At 44.5% G+C, this 14,972-nt stretch overlaps 1 protein-coding gene across 2 annotated transcripts in view; it reads left to right on the plus strand.

Annotated features, from left to right (window-relative positions):
- The window catches only part of ZBTB11 (zinc finger and BTB domain containing 11), a 1,204,127-nt gene that overhangs the window by 1,097,016 nt on the left and 92,139 nt on the right, over window positions 1-14,972 (plus strand). For both annotated transcript variants that reach the window (XM_044071594.1, XM_044071595.1), the window contains exon 10: window positions 5,831-6,006. In XM_044071594.1, the coding sequence (XP_043927529.1) occupies window positions 5,831-6,006 (176 nt within the window). The remainder of the gene's footprint in view (window positions 1-5,830; window positions 6,007-14,972) is intronic.

The raw sequence follows: 14,972 nt of genomic DNA on the forward strand, positions 1-14,972 counted from the left end.
CCTGGGACCTTTGCACCTGCAGGACTCATGTGCTGTATGTCATGCATTCAGCCCTAGAGTCCTGCAGGAACGCAAAAATAAGTTGATTTTGCGTGGCTTGTTAAAGCCTGAAGGCCCCCCGACTCAGTCTGTGTCGGGGAAGCCTTCTAAGACTTACAGACTGTCACGACTCCAGTTTCTGAGCCGTCCCCTGGAAGCATTAGATCGGCTTCGACATCGGCTCTGGCTGGAGACGATGTTTCCAAGTCTCATACTATCGCCTCGGCTCTGGCTGGAGCTGAGGTTGACAAGACTCAGTCAGCACCCGATAGGCTTATCGGAGCCACCTGCTAAGAAGAGGTCTAGGTCCGCTTCCATCGGCTCCATACATTCGGCGCACGGATATCCTCTTTTATCAGAACGGAGCCATAGGTCTCACTCCTCTCGGTCCTCCAGGCTATCCGACCATGATTTACAAAGGGTGGTGAGTAGACTTCTCAAGTCCGAGGCACTGGCCCAAATGCTGCATAGCCCTACTCAACAGTCAGCGGCTATTTCCATCCCTGATTTTATTCCTCCTCCGACTCCATTGAGTTCGGAGCCGGGGCTCATCGGAGCCGTGGCTGTCGGTGCTTCAGAGCCGATACCTACCCTTTCGGCTCTGTCATCTGCTCCATTTTCCTCATTGGAGGGATCTCGACGCCGGGCTTCCCTCGTCGGCTCCGAGGGGGCGAGTGGCATCGGACCCTTGTCCGACCCCGTTCTCCTTCTCGGAGCTTCGGCGCTGGTGAGTTCGGCTCCGGCATCGGCTTCAGAGCCGTCTCTGTCGGTGCCGGGGGGGTCCTTGTCTCCTCGGAGCGGGGACCTCCGGCCTTGCATGATAGGGGTGCCTTCGAGGTCATGCGGAGCGTGCTAGACCCAGTGTCTACCCCACAGTCGGCTCCGTCAGCTCCTCCCTCTTCAGTGCCTGCGGTGATTTCTACCCATCCCCTTGTATCAGACCGCAGAGAGCCAGCTCCTCAGGTTTCCCCAATGGGAATTTCCTCCTCTTCTGAGGCCTCTCCTGATCTGGTAGGAGAACCCCCTCGGAAGAGACGGTGCAAGAGGAAGCACATTGACTCCCCTGAGTCTATCACCTCTGACACTGACTTGGAGGAATCTGAAGGTTCCCCTCGATCCCCCTCTGAGGATGTCTCCTATGCTGACATACTTGAAATCCTGAAACAAAGGGGGAACTGGCCTGCCCTTAACCCTTCAGAGGACGAGTCAGTTTACCTTGAGGCGTGCCCTTCCACCTCCTGGGTGTCCCCTCCCTTTGACCCTCTTATGGAAGTGGTGGCAAGGAAGGCTTGGACGGCCCCTGATTCAGTGGAACTTACCCCAAGGAGGCCGAAAAAATTTATTACTGCCCCTAAGGACAAGGACTTTCTATCAAAAGGTGTCTCTGTTGATGCCATGGTGGTGGCCGCAGCCACTAAGAAGGAGTTAGCCGATCCTTCGGTACCTGTCCATCCTCCTAATAAGGAGTCTAGGACCATGAACAGGTTCGGTAAGCGGATGTTTTCCTCAGCGACATTCTCAATGCGGTCGCTGAACTATTTGTGTCACTTCACCCATCTCAAGAGAGATTTGCTCAAAGATATGGGTGAGGCTATACAGGATCCAACAGCTAAGGGGTTCCAAGACAAAATGAACTCCCAGTTGGCAACCCTGAATTCGATTGTTAACTCCTCCATGTGGCTTATCTCATATGCTGCTGATGGGGTGAGTAGGGCCGCAGGCACAGGTGTAGCTTTACGACGTCATGCCTGGATGCGGCTTTGCAATTTTGCGGACCCTTTCAAGGCGTCCTTCACCAATTCCCCCTTTGACGGCTCAACATTGTTTAGTCCTCAGGTGAAGGATACATTGACTATGTGCGAGGTGGAAGGTAAGACTCTCCCTGCCGTGGGTGTCCGTTTTTCTACCCCTTCTAGACCTTATCCAAAAGGTCAGAGGGGAGGAAAAATGTGGTTCCGCAAGCCTCAGGGAGTCTCATCTGACGCACAAGGTCGATTCCCCTCTAGAGGCAGAGGGGGAAATAACAATAGATGCCACCCTAGAGGCAGAGGAGGTCCGCAAAACCAGGGTAGCAGAGAAACTTTCTCTGATAAACCCTTTCAGCATCCCTGAGGAGCTGCCCGGCTGTCCACCTTCGGAGGCAGTCGGGGGAAGATTATCACTATACCCAAAAGCCTGGCTTTCCCTCACCCAAGACAAATGGGTACAGTCAGTCATATCCGAGGTTTACAAAATTCCCTTTATTCACACCCCTTCCCAACCCAAAGGATCCCTTCCAGACGTTCCACCCAGTCTAAGGGAACAAGCAGCACTAGAAATATCAAAGCTGCTATCAAAAGAGCTATCCAATCAGTCCCAGCAGACCAGCAAGGATCCGAATCTACTCCAAATTCTTTTGGTGCCAAAAACAGGGGACTGGAGACCTATACTGGATCTCAGCAAGTTAAACAATTATATCAAAAACAAAATTCGGATGGTCACGCTACAGTCCATTCTACCCTTCTTGGGTCAGGACAATTGGATGTGCTCGATAGACCTTCAGGATGCGTACTACCACATCAAAATGCACAGACGCTCCAGGAGGTTTCTCTGCTTCAGGCTGGGAGCCAGTCACTACCAGTTCAGAGCCCTACCCTTTGGTCTCACTACAGCCCCCCCCGAGTGTTTACCAAATGCATGGCAGTGGTCGCGGCTCACTTGAGACGTCAAGGATTCCAAGTGTTTCCATATTTAGACGACTGGCTCCTTACTGCCACCACCAGACATCAACTGCTTCTAGCCAGAGACTTCACCATCCAAACTTGCCAAGCTCTAGGCATTTCAATAAATTTCGAAAAATCTGCCTTGTCGCCTTGTCAATCTATTACCTTTATAGGCGCCACCTTAGACACACTCAATCTTTCCGCCAGACTTACAGAGCAAAGAGTGTTAGATATCCGCAAACAAGTTTACCTTCTACTACAATGCAACAAGATCAAAGCCAGGGTAGTCTTGAAGGTATTAGGACTCATGGCAGCTACTATCACCCTTCTCCCCTTAGCTCGTTTCCACATGAGGATCCTGCAATGGATGCTGTTTACTCAATGATCCTTCCAATAGCTCCCGATGTCTCACATCATATTAATAACTCAATCATGCAAGAATCACCTGTCTTGGTGGGTCACATCACCTCAAGTTCTCCAAGGCAGACCTTTCGTCCCCCCCCCCCCCAGTCACCACGGTGACAATGGACGCCTTCCTGATCGGGTGGGGGGGCATTATCAGGGCAGGACAGTCCAGGGCATGTGGCAACCTTTCGAGTGCCACTTGCACATAAATGTCTTAGAGATGAGAGCAGTGCTTTTAGCGTTGCAAGCCCTTCAGCACTCTCTTCCCACAGGGACTATTGCAATTCAGACAGACAACATGTCCGTAATGTGGTACATCAACAAACAGGGCGGAACCAGATCCTACCCCTTATGTCGAGAGGCACTCAGACTTTGGCAGTGGGCAATTTCTTCTCAGCGTTTTCTGATAGCAACGCACATTCCCGGGAAGTCCAACGTGATTGCAGACAAGTTGAGCAGAGCCATTCTCATGCCCCACGAGTGGTCTCTGAAGAAATCAGTGCTGGAAGAAGTCTTCAAAAGATAGGGCCAGCCTTGCTGCGATCTTTTTGCTACTCCCCAAAACAGCAAGTGTCACGACTTCTTCACTCTCTTCACGTTACAGGCCATCCCACCAGAGACGCTCTAGTCCACGATTGGCCCCGCTATCGCCTTGAGAGTTACAATGATCCTCATTGCCCCTTACTGGCCTCGACAGATATGTTTTCCTTTCCTCCATTATTACCTATTGGAGCAGCCTTGGCATCTGGACCCGGTGCCAGATCTGTTGACCCACCAGTCGGGCCAGCTGCACCACTCCCTTCAGTCTCTCAACCTCACAGCGTGGTTTCTCCAGTTCCTACACTAGCCAGGCTTCCCTCAATTTCTCATTCGGTCCGGAACATCCTGATAGCCTCTCACAAATCTTCTACCAGGAAGATTTATAATAGTAAATGGAAACGTTTTTCCTTCTGGGCAGCATCAAAGAATATAGACCCCTTCACTGCACCTATCGAGTCTATCCTAGACTTCCTGGCAGAGCTCTTCCGTTTAGGCTCTTCATCTACCATTAGAGTACAACTATATTTCTAATTTTCATGTAGGAGTCTCAGACTCCAGTATCATGTCCCATAAGCTCTGCAAAGCCTTTTTAAGAGGTATTTTTCTGCTCAAGCCCCCAATCAAAGATCCCCCACCTCAATGGGACTTGAATTTGGTTCTGGCATCCTTGATCCTCCCCCCCTTCAAACCAGCGGCTTCATGCCCTCTTAAGCTGCTCTCATGGAAAACACTTTTTCTAGTAGCCATAACTTCAGCTAGAAGGGTATCTGAACTTTATGCTCTGTGCAGTCATCCTCCTTATTTAGTTTTCCACAAAGATAGGGTGTCTCTCCGGACTAATCCGTCCTGCCTAAAGTTTCCTCTGAGACAAATCTGAACCAAACGATTGATCTCCCAGTATTTTTTCCTGACTATTCCAACAGGTCGGAACAAAAGTTACATTTTCTAGATGTTCACCGCCAACTTAGATATTATTTAGACAGAACTAAACAGTTCAGGAAATCTGATCAACTTTTCCTGTCTTATGTGGAAGGGAAATTGGGCCTTCCAGTTACTAAGGTGTCCCTCTCAAGATGGCTTACCTCTATAATTACCTTCATCTATGAAATCAGACATCAAAAACTGCCTTCAAGACCTAGAGCTCATTCAACCTAGGGCATTAGCTACATCTGTAGCTTTTCAGGACAGGCTGCCTATAGATTCCATTTGTGCAGCAGCCACTTGGGCTTCTCCTCATACCTTCATTTTACATTACAAATTGGATATGGCCTCCAGAAACCGTGCCAGCTTTGGTTCCAGTGTTCTCAAGAGTCTGTTCCGATAGGCCGCCCGGAATAAGTTGCTAGGGACGCGGTCCCATCCAGCAAGAATGAAGGCGAGATTGACAACTTAACATTAAGAAGTTATGTACCTACCATAACGTTCCATGTTAGTTGTCTTCTCGCCTTCTTTCTTGGCCCCACCCTCCTTCCCCCTAGCCTGGACAGACCGATAGGAAATTTTGGGATCTTCCTTTGGAGTTTCCTTCCCACATGTTCTACCACCTCTATTCCCCCTTTTATGTTTGTGTAGCTTACATTCAGGTTTATATAGAGGTGGGTTCCTTTTTCTCCATACTATGGAGACCAGAACTGCTTGGTTTAGCTATCAAACGAGATCTGAGTAGTTACCACCTAGCATTGTGGGATATAGGGGAGCCTCGAGCCGGTGGAATTAGCTCTCGAGCTTTAGTATTGGCCGAGTCGGAGCCGAGGTTCGGCTCCAAACCCATCCAGCAAGAAAGAAGGCGAGAAGAAGACAACTAACATTGAACGTTATGGTAGGTACATAACTTCTTATTAGCTTATTTTATAAAACTAATCTTCTTTGTATAGAGGTGGAGATTGCCATCATCATTTGTCAACCATTTAATACTGTCTTTAAATGGTGATATGCTTGCTTTGCCAGTTAAGGTAGATAAGAGGTGTCCCCTAATATGGTCAGAATTTAACATTAATTAAAGAATATTGTTTACATACTTCAACTAAAGTGATTAAAGAAGTATCAAGACTTAGTTAATACAAGTAACGTTCCTGCCAATAAATCCAATAAATACTAACAGTGTGTCTCTATCCCCCCCCCCAAAAAAAAAATTTTTATTACAGGTGTAATGTATGTGGCAAAGAGTTTTTTGAGAAAGCTCTATATAGAAGGCATGTGAAGAAGGCCACACATGGAAAGAAAGGCAGAGCAAAACAGAATCTAGAAAGAACATGTGGACAGTGTGGAAGGAAGTTTACTCAACTTCGGGAATACAGAAGACATATGAACAATCATGAAGGTATGGAAAATGTCAGGGCATTCGAACAGTATAAATTGTCTTTAGAAATGTGCTCCTTTTTCAGTTGTGCAAATTTTATGGGTTTGATTCAGTTCAACAGGTCATGTCTTACTGATCTAATGTCAGTTTTCATTCTGTCTTCAATTTATGGATTCAGATCCGAACTGCCGGATCTGACTTGGCGGTTACAAAAGCTCATGGCAACTTAGAACTCTCGAGCTTCTCCCTTACCCAGAGTGCACCTACCCCAATTACCCCAGATCTCATTTGCCGCCTCCAGCAAAAAATGTGGTGGTTAGATTCTCGAGCTTTAAATTAGATAAGTGTATTTTTCTTGATACTAAGCTCTCGTTTCTTGTTTCCCCGATTGTTTTTTCTTGTACAAGCATTTACTGATCTAATGTCAATTTTCTTTCTGTCTTCAACTTATGGATTCAGATCCGAACTGCCAGATCCGACTTGGCGGTTACAAAAGCTCATGGCAACTTAGAACTCTCGAACTTCTCCCTTACCCAGAGTGCACCTACCCCAATTACCTCAGATCTCATTTGCTGCCTCCAGCAAAAAATGTGGTGGTTAGATTCTCGAGCTTTAAATTAGATAAGTGTATTTTTCTTATAGGTTCATAGGTTCATACTAGGCTATCTGCCCTAGGGCATTTATAAGCCTAGCCAGAGTATGTTTGGCTTTCGCCACCCATTTTAAATTAATTTTGCTATGCCCTTTTTCGAGGTTAGTATACTGTGCCTCTGTCGAACAGTGACACAGAAGTGATACCCGTGGTTAACCTACGATCTCCCATCCACTCATCAAGATTCCTCTTGAAGAGAGTCAATGAGGGACTCTGCCTAACCTGGACTGGGATTTTATTCCAGAGTGAAGGGAGCCTCTGGGTTATGAATCTGTCCCTCCAGCATGTCCTATTTATTTCAGTGCTGAGGTTCAAGTCTCTCGAGCGCGTAGCTCGATGGGATTTGGATTTTTTGAGGTGCAGCATGTCCCTTAATTCCGGGTTGGACATGGCTTTATACTTCAGGCACAGATCGCCTCTGAGCAGGCGGTATGCCACTGAGTAGAGCTGGAGTTTCTTTAACCAGGCAGCATATGGCATCTGTTTGAGCCCTTTGATCCTCTTGGTGAGGTACTTTTGGGGTCTTTCCAGTTGCTGCAGGTGTTTGGTAAGGTACATCCCAAAAGGGGCATTGTACTCGATTATGGGCCTGATGAGGGATGAGTAAAGAGGCATGATGACCTGCCCTGATCTAGATGTGAATCCCTTCATGATTAGGTGGGCTATATAAAATGTTTTTCTAACCACTTTGGCCACGTGGTTGTCAAATGAAAGATTGCTATCAACTTGGGTCCCCAGGTCCCTAATTACTTCTTCTGTACTTAATGGATTACCACCTATGTGGTAATTTCTGGGCACTTTGTTTTTGCCAAAGGGGATGACTATACACATTTTGGCGTTTAGCTTGAGGCCATGGCTCTGGCACCAGTTGTCTGTTTCTATGAGGCCCTTTTGGAGGATGCTTGTGTCGGCTGGAGAGTCGATTATGGCACCCAGTTTGCAGTCATCTGCGAACTTGGTCAGCCACAGTCCTTCCGTGTTGGCCTGTACCTCCGAGAAATATATACCGAACAAGAGAGGTCCCAGGACTGAGCCTTGTGGGATGCCACTTGTAACTGGTTTGGAGTCTGACATGGCTCCAGCAATTCTAACCATGTGGGTTCTGTCCTTGAGCCAGTTTGCAACCCATCCAGTGATATAGGGGTTTATATTTAAGCTGGTGAGCTTATCTATAATGCCCAAGTGGGGTATTGTATCGAAGGCTTTTGCGAGGTCCAGGTAGGCTGTGTGGACCACCTTCCTTCACAATGGCCTTGGTGACGGTTTCAAAGAAGTCGACCAGGTTTAAGAGGCAGGATCTGCCCTTAACAAAGCCGAACTGGGTAGGATCCAGTGTCTGTAGGTCCCCAATATATTTATTTATGAGGTCCATGATGATCCTTTCCATAGCTTTGCAGACCAAGCTAGTCAGGCTTATGGGGCGATAGTTTCCAGGGTCCTTTGAGGCACCACCTTTGTGGAGAGGGACCACTGTTGTTGTACGCCACTCTTCGGGTACATATCCTGTAGTAAGGCTGAGATTGAACAGTAGTTTTATGTTTGGGTTTAGCTCTTCTTGGAGTTCATGTAGGACACAGCCCGGGACACTGTCTGGTCCCATTGATGCTGTGTTTTTTGCTTTGGAGAGGGCGGCTGTTACCTGAGCATCTGAGATGTCAGGGGGGCAGCACTCTGCTGGGATAGATATTTGCCCTTTTGGTGGGGGGGGGAGAGAAGTTTGCGCTGAACCTGTCAGGTAGGATGTTGGCAATGTCTGTGGGTTCGGTGTATTTTTTGTCATTTTGGACTAATTCTGAGCATATCTGGGAATTCCCACCCAGGTTCCTAACATAACTAAAGAAAGCCTTGTGATTATCCTTAGTGTCCTGTGCAGTTTTTCTCTCGAGCTGGCCTTAGACGATTTTATGAGTGCCCGTAGTTTTTTGCTAATACTGATCAGAGATGCCTTCCCTTTTGGGATTTTGCTCTATCATGTAGTAGCTTCCTCCTTCTATTGTATAGTTTGTTTATGGCTGGGGTCCACCAGACAGGATGTCTGCCTTTGGAGGATTGGGTCTTGGTTTTATTTGAGATTGCATGATCCATGCATTCCTGAAGGTGTTCATAGATTGCATTTATAAAGGATTCTGCGGTCTGGGCCGTATTTTCCACAGGCCCGGGGGCTTTGAAGGATTCCACCTTGGTTTTGAGGAGTGTGAAATTTGCTTTAGAGAAGTTTTTCACTGTGGTTTTCTGGGCAGGGGGTGGGTTCGGGATGTGAATATCCAGTTGGATTAGTTTATGGTCTGATCTTACCAGTGAGGGATACACCTCTGGTCTGGAGCATAGAGTCCCCATGTTGGTGATGATCAGGTCCAGTATGTTTTCCCCTCTTCTGGGAGTGGTAACAAGTTGTTCCATAGGATTTGGGTTTATGAATTCTAGGAACCTTTGGGCTAGGATGTTGGAGCTAGAGTAATGCTCCCAGTCTATGTTTGGGTAGTTGAAGTTGCCCAATATAATGGTGTTTGGAGAGACCTTCATATTTTCCAGTGTTCTCAGGAAGGCCGAGTGGGGTTCCTGGGTTTGGGAGGGTGGTCTGTAGCAGGCTAAACTGGAAGGCAGTTTTACCCACTGTTAGTTGCACATGGATAGTCTCTGATGCTTCGTGCTATGCCACCAACCTGGAGGTGTGGGTATCTTTGATGAATATTGATATTCCCCCTCCTTTTGTAGTTTGGTCCAAGTTTTGGGGCCGAAAAGCATGGTATGAGGTATAACCTGGTAGTGCTGGGGTGCTCTCTTGAACCAGGTTTCTGTTGCTGCACAGATATCGATGTTCTCCATGCTAAGGAGAGTTTTGAGTGCGTGCATCTTGAGGTTTAGACTTCTGGCGTTGAGTAGCATTACTCTTAGTTTCTTATCCCTTGTGATACCTATGGAGGTGGGTTTGTCTTTTGAGCTTTGCCTACAAAAGGCACTATGGGGGTAGCAAGAGCCTTTGCCAATATCCAAAAGCCCAGGGGTGACAGGTGCAAACCGTCCTTAGCGAAACATCGTGGCTTGTCGAGCATATCATCCCAGGCTGACATGCATTGGATCTCCTTTGAATGACACCAATACTTAAGCCAATTGTTGAAATTGATCATCTTGTCTTCATATTGTGGCATCATTCTTGGTGAGGGTAAGATGCTACTCAAGGTCAGGGTCATACCGGCCTGAGCTACATGCTCAGAGAGCTCCTCTATGTCTCTTTTCATGTAGTCCAGGGAGGTACGTCTCAGGTCATTCACACCAGCATGGACAATGACTGAGTCATATTTGTACTTGCCTTGGAGTGACCGGAGTGCTTGTGTTATGTGGCGGATCCTAGCACCCGACAGGCTGCTCACCGTGACCTTCTCCTTGTTCAGCCTGGTGAGCGGGACGTCAGTGTGCCTGACGATAGAGTCACCTATTACAAGTGTATCAGGTGTGTTGTTTAGCCTTAAGGGCTGTGACTGTTCGGCACACTGGCTTTGTGAGATATGTGTTGCACGTGTTTTGTTTTGGGGTAGCGGTTGCTTGAGTGTCTGCTTTGGAGGTCTCTGCTGCTTAGGCAGATCTTTATTTAGAGCCTCCGAGTATGTTTTTGTGTGATTATGTGTTTGGTTTGCTGTCGTGGTAGGTCTGTGTGAGACTGGAATTGTATTGAGTGTGGTTTCCTTCTCCTCCTGACTGGTTATGCCAGTACTGAGTTGAGAGAGCTTAGCCTCCAGTTTGGCTATATGGTTGCATCTCTCGCATGTGTTGGAATTTGTTGGGAGGAGGAGAGGGTTGTCTGTGTACATGAGGCAGTTGTAACATTGCCTCAAGATTCCCAGATTCACCAGCTGGACCAGAGAGGAGATTGACAACTGACCTTTGGACATGCTAGAATAGTATTGGGAATTCCTTTGTAATTGAAAACAAGGGCCAATGGGGAACAAGGTACTCAAGGGGAATTTGAGTGTGTAGTGCTTTTAATTTTTTAGTGCTGACTTATATAATTGCTTAGTGAGCAAGTGCCAGGTAACTTAAGTGTAATGTGTTACAGGTAACTTAAATGCCAAAACGACAAACAGTAACTTTCTTTCAAGTGAAACAAGGAAATAAGTACAGTAAGCAATGCAGATATCACTAGGGATCCACAGAAGCACTGAAAAGCCGCGTTTTAGGTGGAATTAGCATTTTAGGGAAATAACAAGCAAACAAACAACAAGCATACAAACAAAGCTAGATTCAGCAGGCCTGGATCTAGTCTATGCTACAGCAAACAAGGTGTACCAATTTCAGTAAGAAACAGTTCAAATATGCAAGCACTATAAACCTTTAACCAGAAATTCCCAGCTCAGAAGGGCAGAGTCCGGCCTCTCCTCCCACAAGAGTGCAGACCACGAACCTTCTTAATGTAAAATAACTGGCCTGAAGCCCAAGTGCTTAAACCAGAACTAATACACTTTTAGAATAACAGACACTGAGCTCTCAATCAGCAGTTCCCAACTTAGAACGATGTAAGCCACCTGTCCTGCCACCACAGTGCATGCCGCAACCTTCCTAATGTAAAACAACTGGTCTGAAGCCCAAGTGCTTAATCCAAAAGACTTAGAATGATAGCTACACTTTAATCAAGTTACTACCAAGCAGTAATAAATACAATTGAATACTTTAAAGAATGCCTGGATTAGTGCTCAAGTTATACAAACAAAGCTAGATTCAGCAGGCCTGGATCTAGTCTATGCTACAGCAAACAAGGTGTACCAATTTCAGTAAGAAGCAGTTCAGATATGCATGCACTATAAGCCTTTAACCAGAAATTCCCAGCTCCGAAGGCCAGAGTCCAGCCTCTCCTCCCACAAGAGTGCAGACCATGAACCCTCTTAATGTAAAATAACTGGCCTGAAAGCCCAAGTGCTTAAACCAGAATTAATACACTTTTAGAATAACAGACACTGAGCCCTCAATCAGCAGTTCCCAACTTAGAAGGATGTAAGCTACCTGTTCTGCCACTACAGTGCAGACCACAAACCCTCTTAATGTAAAACAACTGGTCTGAAGCCCAAGTGTTTAAATTAAAAGGCTTAGAATGAGTTACACCAAGCAGTAATAAATACAATTGAGTACTTTTAAGATGACGCAAAAGCAAAATAAAGTAGGAAGAAACACAAATACAGTAAAAGCAGATAAAAATTTTTTTTTTTTTTTTTCAGAAAAGTAGCAAAGGCAGTAGTAAAAACAATTCTCATGCAGTTCAAGCTGGCACACTTGGGTATGTAGCAATATTAGTCCACACACAGTTTTTAAAAATGTAATTTCAATTAAAAAGGACTAAAAGCAAGTGCAGAAAGGGTTTATTAGGTAGAATGCGGTAAAGAGATGGGACTTGGGGGAGTGTCCTAGATCATATCTACAGTGGGGCGGGCACTGCAAAAGCCACCAAATTTAAACTACAACCAAGAACAGGGGGGGGCAGTTTCAACACAGATGTGAGGAATGTGCAAATTATAAAGCCAAAAAATATATACTGATCTCTATATATTTGCAGAGCAGTAAGACAACCGATATCTAAGCAACAGTTTAGCTTTATAATACAGAATAATACAGAAAAATATACTCAGCTCTATATATTTGCAGATAGTCTTGTAAGGCTGTCTCTCAAACTAAGGTTCCAGTTTGAATGCAGATTGTTAGTTAACAGGGCACACACACCAGCTATAAAGCCAATTATATCAGCTGAAAACAAGGCAGGAAATGAGGGGGGTGGGGGAAAACAGTTTCAACACAGATGTGAGGAATGTGCAAATTGTAAAGCCAAAAAATATATACTGATCTCTATATATTTGCAGAGCAGTAAGACAACAGATATCTAAGCAACAATTTAGCTCTATAATACAGAAAAATATACTCAGCTCTATATATTTGCAGATTGTCTTTAAAGGCTGTCTCTCAAACTAAGGTTCCAGTTTGAATAACTGATACTAATACTAATCTTGATACTAATACTAATCTTGATACTAAGCTCTCATGTTTCCTGTTTCTCCGATTGTTTTTTCTTGTACAAGCGTACTGTGTGAAATACTGTCAGTAGTATTTTTCTCCCATTACCCTTTCTTGTCTTCAGTGCTTGTCCTTTCTTTCCACTTTTTTCACTTAAAAGGAATACCTTTATAGTTATTTCTTACTTTTATAGTTATTTCTGATGTAGCTTGTTTGACAAGTTAGACTTTAAAAATTTAAACTTACAGTTACAGTTTTTTGAAGTGTGCTACTGTTGTTTATTATGATTATTAGTATTATTATAATTGTTAGAGTTTGGTTATTAAGATGTCAGAAAAAGACAAAAGCCCAGCAGGCTTTAAGAAGTGTGGTAAATGTGGTCAGAAAATTCCTGTTTCTGACGCTCATACACTTTGTGTGTACTGTCTTGGACCCCTTCATCTCTGAGAAAATTGTTCAATTTGTCATGCGTTCAATCCAGGGGTCCTGGTTGAACACAAGAATAAATTAATACTGAAGGGATTACTTCTGTCCTCCTTTAGCGAGGCATTTTCTGGAGCTTCAAAAGATAAATCATGGAAAAATGCCTCCCACTTCTCCAAGCACTTCAACTACTTCTAAGACTTGGGAGAAGTCCTTGAAACGCTCTTTTTCAGATCCATCAGATATCCTTCTTTTCATCTCTTGCATTATACTTAACATGGAGGAGTTCTCTGCCATAGGTGACCCAGTGTTGGCCAGTATACAAAAGTCTTTCACTACTGTAGGGTGCGTGGTACGTCACACATAGGCTGCTCTCATACGTCGGCCATAAAAGTGACATACACACACACCAACCTCAGAACTGAATGCCCCAGGAGGAAAGCCAGCCTAAGGAAAGTGTAGGGTATGACCATCCAAGGTAAAGAACCAAACAACAGGGGTGAAAGAGGGAGGGATTGGAATACTGCAACAGAGAAGAGAAGAGAAGGACTTCTAACCTTAGTGTAAGATTGTACCCTGTCTACTTGGGGTATAAAAAAATATCTATGTAAACATTTCCAAGTAAAAATCCTAAATCTTCTAGATTTTTTTGCATATTTTGGAGACATACATATATTTTCCCATTGTTTCTTTGTGAACTGCTTATCCAATCTCTCTTCCCAGTCCTTTCTAACCTCCTCTAATTCTTATAGTTATCATGCAATATTTTATATGCTGTACTAACTATTCCTTTCTAATGACAGCTTCTGTTCTATATTCTGCTAAAAACTCTACCAGTGCTGGTCTTTCATTTAGGACCCCTTGTTTCTTTCTCTTTGTCTATACTCTATCAGTCCCCGACAGGGAAGGCAATCTCAAGCTTGCAGTCCAAATAAATTCTTGGCGTCTTCCCATTCTATCATCTTTCCCTTTCTAGTTATTTGCTCCCAATACCTTGGTTCCTTTGCCAGTAAATTCCAGTCCTCTCTTACCTATTGTCTCTATCCCTAATTGCAGTCATCCCTATCGGCAGAATCTCCTTTCTGCAATCCCATGTTGGCTTAGTTCTTAGAATACTTTCTGCTGCTTTATGGATATGATATTCTGTATGATTATTGTTATTCTTCTTAAAGGCCTGCATCCAAAAATCCATCTGTTTCTTGAGCTTCCCTACTGTTTCTTCATCCCTTTCCATTTTGAAACATACTTTTCTGCTTGTGCTGTGTACAGGAGTCTTAACTATGTAACTCTGAAATACTCCTTCAAATTGGGTAAACTCAATCTGCCCTATTCTACTAGAAGAATCAGCTTATCCCACTTGGCTCTTGCCGTCTTCCCCTCCCAGGTAAAGTGCTTCAGCTTTTTATTAATTGCTCTCCAGAACTTTTCCTCTGGTTGATAAAAATATGCTTGTCCTCTGTACAAAATTAAAGGGACTAAAAACATTTTAACTGCTTGTATCTTATCTATATCCATATAACAAAGCTTGCATTTTCTCAGTTTTTGTATTATATTTTGTTTAGTATCTTCCCACATATCCTTAGCTGCCACACTAGAATTATTTTTAATCCATACTCATAAATACTTCATTTTATCATGTCCCCATAAATTTGGATATTCCTGAAACAATTTCTGTGTGGGTACATAATTTAACGCTATTGCCTTTGTTTTAGCTTAATTAATTTTGTATCCCAAAAAGATCTGAAACTGTCTCAGATTGTTCCACAACACTGTAATGTCTCTTTCTGGTTTTGTCAGGTGTAAAATAATATCATCTGCAAGTAAAGTCAGCTTTTCTTGGCAACCATACCAGTTATATCCTTGAATTTATGAGTCCCTTATTTTTTCTGCCAGTGGTTCAAAATATAATGAAAATAAT

This window comes from Protopterus annectens, chromosome 5.part0 (genome assembly GCF_019279795.1).
Source record: "Protopterus annectens isolate FY-2018-M chromosome 5.part0, PAN1.0, whole genome shotgun sequence".
Lineage (NCBI taxonomy): Eukaryota > Metazoa > Chordata > Ceratodontiformes > Protopteridae > Protopterus > Protopterus annectens.